General features: G+C 43.9%; 1 protein-coding gene across 6 annotated transcripts in view; it reads right to left on the reverse strand.

Moving 5' to 3' along the window:
• col16a1 (collagen, type XVI, alpha 1) overlaps positions 1 to 12,018 on the reverse strand; it is a 779,331-nt gene that overhangs the window by 412,342 nt on the left and 354,971 nt on the right. For 2 of the 6 annotated variants that reach the window (XM_072502210.1, XM_072502204.1), the window contains exons 25-26: positions 10,763 to 10,798; positions 7,463 to 7,516 (exon numbers count right to left, since the gene is read on the reverse strand). The exons of 1 other annotated variant lie outside the window; for it this stretch is intronic. In XM_072502210.1, the coding sequence (XP_072358311.1) occupies positions 7,463 to 7,516; positions 10,763 to 10,798 (90 nt within the window). The remainder of the gene's footprint in view (positions 1 to 7,462; positions 7,517 to 10,762; positions 10,799 to 12,018) is intronic. 3 more of the 6 variants (XM_072502220.1, XM_072502217.1, XM_072502219.1) reach the window with 2 other exon arrangements.

The raw sequence follows: 12,018 nt of genomic DNA on the forward strand, positions 1-12,018 counted from the left end.
CTGATTGGGATATCATTCCACAGGAAATCATACTGACTGGAATATCATTCCACATGAAATCATACTGACTGGGAGATCATTCCACAGGAAATCATACTGACTGGGATATCATTCCACAGGAAATCATACTGACTGCGAGATCATTCCACAGGAAATCATACTGATTGGGATATCATTCCACAGGAAATCATACTGACTGGGATATCATTCCACAGGAAATCATACTGACTGGGAGATCATTCCACAGGAAATCATACTGACTGGGATATCATTCCACAGGAAATCATACTGACTGTGAGATCATTCCACAGGAAATCATACTGATTGGGATATCGTTCCACAGGAAATCATTCTGACTGGGTTATCGTTCCACAGGAAATCATACTGACTGGGAGATCATTCTCAGGAAATCATACTGATTGGGATATCATTCCACAGGAAATCATACTGACTGGGAGATCATTCCACAGGAAATCATACTGATTGGGATATCGTTGCACAGGAAATCATACTGACTGGGATATCATTCCACAGGAAATAATAATAATATTCACTTATTGTCACAAGTAGGCTTCAATGAAGTTACTGTTAGAAACCACTAGTCGCCACATTCTGGCGCCTGTTCGGGCAGGCGATTCTGACTGGGATTCATTCTATAGGGAATGATTCGGACTGGGATATTGTTCCACAGGAATTCATACTGACTGGGATATCGTTCCACAGGAAATCATACTGACTGGGATATCGTTCCACATGAAATCATACTGACTGGAATATCGTTCCATCGGAAATCATTCTGACTGGGATATCATTCCACGGGGAATGATTCTGACTGGGATATCGTTCCACAGGAAATCATACTGACTGGGATATCGTTCCACGGGGAATGATTCTGACTGGGATATCGTTGCACAGGAAATCATACTGACTGGGATATCGTTCCACATGAAATCATGCTGACTGGGATATCGTTCCACAGGGAATGTTTCTGAGTGGAATATCGTTGCGCAGGAAATCATTCTGACTGGGATATTGTTCCGCAGGAATTCATTCTGACTGGGATATCGTTCCACGGGGAATGATTCTGACCAGGATATCATTCCACGGGGAATGATTCTGACTGGGATATCGTTCCACAGGAAATCATACTGACTGGGATATCGTTCCACGGGGAATGATTCTGACTGGGATATCGTTCCACGGGGAATGTTTCTGACTGGGATATCGTTCCACGGGGAATGTTTCTGACTGGGAGATCATTCCACAGGAAATCATACTGATTGGGATATCATTCCACAGGAAATCATACTGACTGGGAGATCATTCCACAGGAAATCATACTGATTGGGATATCGTTGCACAGGAAATCATACTGACTGGGATATCATTCCACAGGAAATAATAATAATATTCACTTATTGTCACAAGTAGGCTTCAATGAAGTTACTGTTAGAAACCACTAGTCGCCACATTCTGGCGCCTGTTCGGGCAGGCGATTCTGACTGGGATTCATTCTACAGGGAATGATTCGGACTGGGATATTGTTCCACAGGAATTCATACTGACTGGGATATCGTTCCACAGGAAATCATACTGACTGGGATATCGTTCCGCATGAAATCATACTGACTGGAATATCGTTCCATCGGAAATCATTCTGACTGGGATATCATTCCACGGGGAATGATTCTGACTGGGATATCGTTCCACAGGAAATCATACTGACTGGGGTATCGTTCCACGGGGAATGATTCTGACTGGGATATCGTTGCACAGGAAATCATACTGACTGGGATATCGTTCCACATGAAATCATACTGACTGGGATATCGTTCCACAGGGAATGATTCTGAGTGGAATATCGTTGCGCAGGAAATCATTCTGACTGGGATATTGTTCCGCAGGAAATCATTCTGACTGGGATATCGTTCCACGGGGAATGATTCTGACCAGGATATCATTCCACGGGGAATGATTCTGACTGGGATATCGTTCCACAGGAAATCATACTGACTGGGATATCGTTCCACGGGGAATGTTTCTGACTGGGATATCGTTCCACGGGGAATGTTTCTGACTGGGATATCGTTCCACGGGGAATGATTCTGACTGGGATATCATTCCACATGAAATCATACTGACTGGGATATCGTTCCACTGGAAATCATACTGACTGGGATATCGTTCCACGGGGAATGTTTCTGACTGGGATATCATTCCACGGTGAATGATTCTGACTGGGATATCGTTCCACAGGAAATCATACTGACTGGGGTATCGTTCCACGGGGAATGATTCTGACTGGGATATCGTTCCACGGGGAATGTTTCTGACTGGGATATCGTTCCACAGGAAATCATACTGACTGGGATATCGTTCCACATGAAATCATACTGACTGGGATATCATTCCACAGGGAATGATTCTGGCTGGAATATCGTTCCACAGGAAATCATTCTGACTGGGATTTTGTTCCACAGGAAATCATACTGACTGGGATATCGTTCCACAGGAAATCATACTGACTGGGATATCGTTCCACAGGGAATGATTCTGACTGGAATATCATTCCACAGGAAATCATTCTGACTGGGATATCGTTCCACTGGAAATCATACTGACTGGGATATCGTTCCACAGGAAATCATACTGACTGGGATATCATTCCACTGGAAATCATACTGACTGGGATATCGTTCCACGGGGAATGATTCTGACTGGGATATCATTCCACGGGGAATGATCCTGACTGTGATATAGTTGCACAGGAAATCATACTGACTGGGATATCATTCCACAGGAAATAATAATAATATTCACTTATTGTCACAAGTAGGCTTCAATGAAGTTACTGTTAGAAACCACTAGTCGCCACATTCTGGCGCCTGTTCGGGGAGGCGATTCTGACTGGGATTCATTCTACAGGGTATGATTCGGACTGGGATATTGTTCCACAGGAAATCATACTGACTGGGATATCGTTCCACGGGGAATGATTCTGACTGGGATATCATTCCACATGAAATCATACTGACTGGGATATCGTTCCACTGGAAATCATACTGACTGGGATATCGTTCCACGGGGAATGATTCTGACTGGGATATCATTCCACGGTGAATGATTCTGACTGGGATATCGTTCCACAGGAAATCATACTGACTGGGGTATCGTTCCACGGGGAATGATTCTGACTGGGATATCGTTCCACGGGGAATGTTTCTGACTGGGATATCGTTCCACAGGAAATCATACTGACTGGGATATCGTTCCACATGAAATCATACTGACTGGGATATCATTCCACAGGGAATGATTCTGACTGAAATATCGTTCCACAGGAAATCATTCTGACTGGGATTTTGTTCCACAGGAAATCATACTGACTGGGATATCGTTCCACAGGAAATCATACAGACTGGGATATCATTCCACAGGAAATCATACTGACTGGGGTATCGTTCCACAGGGAATGATTCTGACTGGAATATCATTCCACAGGAAATCATTCTGACTGGGATATCGTTCCACAGGAAATCATTCTGACTGGGATATCGTTCCACTGGAAATCATACTGACTGGGATATCGTTCCACAGGAAATCATACTGACTGGGATATCGTTCCACTGGAAATCATACTGACTGGGATATCGTTCCACGGGGAATGATTCTGACTGGGATATCATTCCACGGGGAATGATCCTGACTGTGATATAGTTGCACAGGAAATCATACTGACTGGGATATCATTCCACAGGAAATAATAATAATATTCACTTATTGTCACAAGTAGGCTTCAATGAAGTTACTGTTAGAAACCACTAGTCGCCACATTCTGGCGCCTGTTCGGGGAGGCGATTCTGACTGGGATTCATTCTACAAGGAATGATTCGGACTGGGATATTGTTCCACAGGAAATCATACTGACTGGGATATCGTTCCACATAAAATCATAGTGACTGGGATATCGTTCCACAGGAAATCATTCTGACTGGGATATTGTTCCGCAGGAAATCATTCTGACTGGGATATCGTTCCACAGGGAATGATTCTGACTGGAATATCGTTCCAGAGGAAATCATTCTGACTGGGATATCGTTCCACAGGAAATAATTCTGACTGGGATATCGTTCCACTGGAAATCATACTGACTGGGATATCGTTCCACTAGAAATCATACTGACTGGGATATCGTTCCACAGGAAATCATACTGACTGGGATATCGTTCCACTGGAAATCATACTGACTGGGATATCGTTCCACGGGGAATGATTCTGACCGGGATATCATTCCACGGGGAATGATTCTGACTGGGATATCGTTCCACAGGAAATCAAACTGACTGGGGTATTGTTCCACGGGGAATGATTCTGACTGGGATATCGTTCCACGGGGAATGTTTCTGACTGGGATCTCGTTCCACAGGAAATCATACTGACTGGGATATCGTTCCACATGAAATCATACTGACTGGGATATTGTTCCACTGGAAACCATACTGACTGGGATATCGTTCCACGGGGAATGATTCTGACTGGGATATCATTCCACATGAAATCATACTGACTGGGATATCGTTCCACTGGAAATCATACTGACTGGGATATCGTTCCACAGGAAATCATACTGACTGGGATATCGTTCCACTGGAAATCATACTGAATGGGATATCGTTCCACGGGGAATGATTCTGACCGGGATATCATTCCACGGGGAATGATTCTGACTGGGATATCGTTCCACAGGAAATCATACTGACTGGGATATCATTCCACGGGGAATGATTCTGACTGGGATATCGTTCCACGGGGAATGTTTCTGACTGGGATCTCGTTCCACAGGAAATCATACTGACTGGGATATCGTTTCACATGAAATCATACTGACTGGGATATCATTCCACAGGAAATCATACTGACTGGGATATCGTTCCACTGGAAATCATACTGACTGGGATATCGTTCCACGGGGAATGATTCTGACTGGGATATCATTCCACGGGGAATGATTCTGACTGGGATATCGTTCCACAGGAAATCATACTGACTGGGGTGTCGTTCCACGGGGAATGATTCTGACTGGGATATCGTTCGACGGGGAATGTTTCTGACTGGGATATCGTTCCACAGGAAATCATACTGACTGGGATATCGTTCCACATGAAATCATACTGACTGGGATATCGTTCCACAGGGAATGATTCTGACTGGAATATCGTTCCGCAGGAAATCATTCTGACTGGGATTTTGTTCCACAGGAAATCATACTGACTGGGATATCGTTCCACAGGAAATCATACAGACTGGGATATCATTCCACAGGAAATCATACTGACTGGGATATCGTTACATAGGAAATCATACTGATTGGGATATCGTTCCACAGGGAATGATTCTGACTGGAATATCATTCCACAGGAAATCATTCTGACTGGGATATCGTTCCACAGGAAATCATTCTGACTGGGATATCGTTCCACTGGAAATCATACTGACTGGGATATCGTTCCACAGGAAATCATTCTGACTGGGATATCGTTCCACTGGAAATCATACTGACTGGGATATCGTTCCACGGGGAATGATTCTGACTGGGATATCATTCCACGGGGAATGAACCTGACTGGGATATCGTTCCACAGGAAATCATACTGACTGGGATATCGTTCCACTGGAAATCATACTGACTGGGATATCGTTCCACAGGAAATCATACTGACTGGGATATCGTTCCACAGGAAATCATACTGACTGGGATATCGTTCCACGGGGAATGATTCTGACTGGGATATCATTCCACGGGGAATGATTCTGACTGGGATATCGTTCGACAGGAAATCATACTGACTGGGATATCGTTCCACGGGGAATGTTTCTGACTGGGATATCGTTCCACGGGGAATGTTTCTGACTGGGATATCGTTCCACATGAAATCATACTGACTGGGATATCGTTCCACTGGAAATCATACTGACTGGGATATCATTCCACGGGGATTGATTCTGACTGGGATATATTCCACATGAAATCATACTGACTGGGATATCGTTCCACTGGAAATCATACTGACTGGGATATCGGTCCACGGGGAATGATTCTGACTGGGATATCATTCCACGGGGAATGATTCTGACTGGGATATCGTTCCACAGGAAATCATACTGACTGGGATATCGTTCCACGGGGAATGAGTCTGACTGGGATATCGTTCCACAGGGAATGATTCTGACTGGAATATCGTTCTGCAGGAAATCATTCTGACTGGGATATTGTTCCACAGGAAATCATACTGACTGGGATATCATTCCACAGGAAATCATACTGACTGGGATATCGTTCCATAGGAAATCATACTGATTTGGATATCGTTCCACTGGGAATGATTCTGACTGGAATATCATTCCACAGGAAATCATACTGACTGGGATATCATTCCACAGGAAATCATAGTGACAGGGATATAATTCCACAGGAAATCATACTGACTGGGAGATCGTTTCACCAGGAATGTTTCTGACTGGGATATCGTTTCACAGGAAATCATACTGACTGGGGTATCGTTCCACTGGCAATCATACTGACTGGGATATTGTTTTACCGGGAATGTTTCTGACTGGGATATCGTTCCATAGGGAATGATTCGTTCAGGAACGATTCTTCAGGTCGGTGTTGAAAAATCATTGCATCATGGTGGGTATTTTGTTTCAGCCTGCTGCTTCAGATTCCAGCTATCAGGGACCAGGGGTTAAGTACATTTCAAGGATGTGGCGAGACATCCTGCTCTAGACATCCTGTAGCGAGAACATTTAATGGCCAATGTCTTCTGAAAGCACATGAGAATTTGGGCTTCATAAATAGAATCATTGAGTACAATAGCAGAGAATTTATGCTGAATATTTTAAAAGTTTTGTTCAGCCCCAGATAGATTGTTGTGTCCAGTTCTGGTGACTACATTTTAGGAAGGATCTGAGGGTCTTTGAGAGGGTGCCGAGGGGAATTACCAGAATGTTTCTGGGGTTGAGGGATTTTAGGTACAAAGTTAGCTTGGAAAAGCTGATGCTATTCTCCTTGGAGCAAAGGAGGTTGAGGGGAGGTTTGAAGGTGGTGTACAAGATTATAACAGATTTAGATAAAGTAGACAGGAAAAAAGCTGGTGGTGCTAGGACTCGGAGGGAGCAGATTTAACTTTTTGGGTAAGAATGCTGAGGGAAGGCTGTTTTTATGCAACGGGTGATAATGAGCACGAGAGTGGTGGAAGCTGAGATGACCAATGATTTAAAATGGAAATGGGGTGAGCGCTCGAGGGAACTAAACCTGTAGGACTGTGGGGATACAGCAGGGTTAGGGGATTGCTCTACAAAGAGCTGGCCCAGACTCAATGGGCCGAAAGTTCTCCTGTGACTCCGGTAGCTGAGTTGTGGGAGCACGGGTAAAGTGAAGGTTAGAGGTTGAAGCACTTACCTGGTTACCCTTTTCACCCTGACGCCCAGGAATCCCCTGATTACCACGTTTACCCTTCAAAAAAACAAAAAAAAGGCAGCTTTGGGAAAGGATGGCAAAAATATATTGATTAAAGAGAGTTGTATTTATATAGAGCTTTTCACAATCTCAGGACATCCAAAATCCCTTTACAGCCAACTGCAGCCACTGTTGTAATGGAAGAAACACTGTGGCCTATCTGTGTACTGCAAGATCCCATGATGAACACAGTGATACACAAACGTCTGGTCGAGAGATTTTGAACAATCAACATGACAGTCGGGTATGGCAACCCTAGTGTGAAATGTAAAAGTAAGCTGGCCAGAATTGTCAACAATGCAGGTAGAATCATTGGGAGATGGCAGACACAGCTCGATCATTTTTTCAACAACAGCAGTTAAGATGAAAGCTCAGGCCACCTTCGGTGATCCCTCACACTCTTTTTGAAAGGCTCCCTTTGGGCTGGTGCCTTAGAATGCCTATTGCGGATTGCATAACTTCATATGGGGTCTTTTGTTGCCAGTGCCATAAGCTTACTAAATATTATAATGTAAATTTAACCTGTTGTTTTTTATTTATCTTAACTGCAGTAAGTATGTCATGGCAGAGTGTAATATGTTATATTTGAACGGCATGGGCGTATGTGATGTATGCACAAATGTATGCAGACATGAAATATTCAGATTTAAACTAATAACTGTATCATTATATGTTATATTGGAGGTGAAGCCAAAGACAATTTTCCACTTTTGCATGGACAATAAGGCTCTATTTTATTCTATAATGATCAGATCATCTGTTTTAGTTAGGTTGTTTAAGGGATAACTGTTGTCCCAGTACACGGAGAGGATTTCCCCTAATCCATGACATCTCATACATCAACCTTGAAGTGCAGGCAGGGCCTTGGTTTAAAGTCCCCTGTCAAAGATTACGCAGCACTCCCTCAGCACCACACTGGGAGTGTCAGCCAGAATATTGTGTTCAAGTCCCTACAGTCTGTTTCAAACACTCCCAGGACAGGTACAACATGGGGTTAGATACAGAGTAAAGCTCCCGCTAAACTGTCCCCATCAAATAGTCCCAGGAGAGCTATAGCATGGGGCAAGGTGCAGAGTGAAGCTCCCTCTACACTGTCCCTATCAAACACTCCCAGGACAGGTAGAGCATGGGGTTAGGTACAGAGTAAAGCTCCCTCTACACTGTCCCCATCAAACACGCCCAGGACAGGTACAGCATGGGGTAAGGTACAGAGTAAAGCTTCCTCTACCCAGTCCCCACAATACATTCCCAGGAGAGCTACTGCATGGGGTGAGGTCCAGAGTAAAGCTCCCTCTACACTGTCCCCATCACACACTCCCAGGACAGGTACAGCACGGGGTTAGATACAGAGTAAAGCTCCCTCTACACTGTCCCCACCAAACACTCCCAGGACAGGTACAGCACGGGGCTAGATACAGAGTAAAGCTCCCTCTACACTGTCCCCACCAAACACTCCCAGGACAGGTACAGCACGGGTTAGATACACAGTAAAGCTCCCTCTACACTGTCCCCATCATACACTCCCAGGACAGGTACAGTGTGGTGTTAGCTACTGGGGAAAGCTCCCGCTATACAGTCCCAATCAAACAATCCCAAACTCAACATAACTATATATAACAGGTTATAATCTCTACAAGTTAAGGAAGGTGGAGAGTACTCATAGTGACTAAAAATGAAATCACTTCAATGATAAGAGGGAATAACAAGAGGTGTGGATACAGAGGAGACTTAATTCTGTTCATAAAGAATAAAATAAGGTTTAAGACTCCTGTTGAGAGTTCTGTGCAGGCCCCTCGAGGGAAGCTGTGAAGTGGTAGATTGCATAACTTCATATATTAGACAAGCGTATCCTGGGTTAATGTAGGACTGAGACCAGTACCACCCACACACTAAGAAGGCATGTGACCTAGACCTACGTCAGTGTGGCATTGTCCAGAGTCATGTTGAGACCCAGGATAGAGATGGCTCATGCTTGTACCCTTCACTGTGTGTTTATGTATAGTTACAAGTGGTTAATAAGGACTTGCTGTTGACATACAGAAGACGATAGAGTATTCAGACACAGATTTCTCCTGTGATCTGTCTCTTTGAATGTCCCGGAGAGTCCACAATGGTCAGACCACGGGATAACCATTGCATCTCCAGTGGAAGCAGTACCAAAAATAATCAGCAGGCTGAGAAGCCTCTACATCCAACCGCGATGACGGAACAGCTGGTTGACACAGCAACCACTGTGCATACATTGTAATATCCAGCCAGCATGCAACAGCCACAAGGGATGCTGGAACTGGGTACCAGTCTATCACCATTGACAAAGACAAAGCAGGCAATCACTGTGCATACATTGCAATATCCAGCCAGCTTGCCACATTAATGCTCTTCTCCTGCTTTCCAGATAGCCCACATGGAGATAGAAGAAAAAACAGCACCAAGGATATGAATAACATCTTCATCCACCTTGCAGGAAACAGAGCAACAGCAACCATGGATCGACGAGGCAGCCGAACAGACCAGGCGTGGTAAAACATAAAGCAGTGCAAATGAAAGCAATCTCAAAAGCCAGTCCAATCTCCAAGCCAGTATCAAGAAGCTGAACCAACAGAGCTGACCACTAATGGCTAATGAGATGCAGAAGGATTATAAAGCATCCAGGCCACCTGAACCTCCAACTTCAAGGACTTGAAGTGGGGATATGCGGTACTGAGAATGTTGCTAATGCTAATAGTGTAATAGCAATAATGTTGGAATGACATTCAATATGTAACAATATGTTAATGCATAAGGCTTATAACAGTATAAGACTTGGAGTAAACTATTGTAACTATATCCATGGGAGATAGACTTCGGGGTAGGTGTAGTAGAAGGGTCCGCCACATACAGGGTTACGGTGAGATTGAGTACAGGACCATTCACGCAGCGATATAAGAAGGCACATGGCATAGACCTCGGGTCAGTGCAGTTTTGGCCACAGACGTGTTAAGATCTGGGATATAAATAACTCCATGCATATATTCCTTATTGTATATCTGCACATTGTTACAAGGAGTTAATAAAGATTTGCTGTTAACATCCTGAAAACTATAAAGGCTTTTTTAACAAGCACGCACTGTAACCAACACCATTACAACACAAAGCAGATAAAAGCTGGAAAAATAGCACTGTTTTGTGTTCTGTGTTTGTCTGACTATAGCTGAGGTGAGATAGGAGGCAATATAATAAGTGAGAAATGATCACTGTACTCACGGTTTTCCCAGTGGCTCCTGATTTGCCGATATTACCCTGCGAAATGGAGACTTGTCATTTGAACAGTGTACAAAAGCCAAGTGATTCCAGTCTGATCATTTTCCTGAACGCTCATTATCCAGACTGTAGCTCAACCCGGTGAGCCACAGGATTCATATTTGCACAGTGTTTAAGCTAACCCATTGTTTTTTCCCCCCAAACTTTGACGAACTGAGCTGCATAAAGGAATGTGTTGAAAAGGTTGTAAAGGATATCTATTTCGACACTGAAGGTTTTTGCAATTATGTGAAGAGGAAGTGAGTTGTTCAGAGTAATGTAGATACCTTCATGACAGACACAGATAATATTCTAATTGGAAATCAAGAAACAACAGCTACTGACAAAGTATCTTGTTTCGACAATCACAGAAGAGATGAGGACAAAGTAGCAGAGAAATGTGGAAAATTATGGGCAGGATTCTCCGCCGGCGGGATGCTCCGTTTTGCTGGCGCCGGGGGGTTTCCCGATGGCGTGGGGCTGCCCCCACAATGGGAAACACCATTGACTGGCCGGCGTAAGGGGGCATCCCGCCGGCGGGGTGAGGCAGAGATATGGCGCGGTGGGGGGGGGAGTATCCCGCCCAATATATTACGGGGAGAAACCAGTTAGATTCAACACCAGTAAAAATAATGTTGATGGGGAAACTCATGAAATGAAAGCGGATGAATCTCCAGTAGATGATTTTCACCCGACTGTTAAATTAGATGAAATTGTTGATGTGATCGTTATGATCTTCCAAAACTTTCTTGATTCAGAAATTGATCCCTTATTTTAGGAAGTGGTCAATGTTACTCAATCATTTAAGAATGATAAGGTAGATAAACTAGGAAATTATAGGCTAATTAGTCAAACGCATCACTTATGGGGTTGGACTGGAGTGTACTATTAGGAGTTAAGTGACTGAGCACTTGGACAAGAGTCAGGCAGACTCTACTTGATCATGGGTTTATAAAGGGTAAGCCATGTCGAAGTAACCTCACTGATTCTTTGTTTGAGGAGGTATCCAACTTGGTGGGTAATGAAGTATATCTATGGATGTTATTTATTGAAGACATTCAACAAGGCTTCAGATAAGGCACTTAACAAAAATGCATGGAATTGGAGGCTGGAGATGGCTGGCGATTTAGTTAGAAGGAGACAGGCCAGGGTATGTACTCAAATTCGCAGAATTCAGCGAGTGGTAACCTGGCTCTGCCAGGCATGAAAGGGATATTCGG

This window comes from Scyliorhinus torazame, chromosome 1, assembly GCF_047496885.1.
Source record: "Scyliorhinus torazame isolate Kashiwa2021f chromosome 1, sScyTor2.1, whole genome shotgun sequence".
Lineage (NCBI taxonomy): Eukaryota > Metazoa > Chordata > Chondrichthyes > Carcharhiniformes > Scyliorhinidae > Scyliorhinus > Scyliorhinus torazame.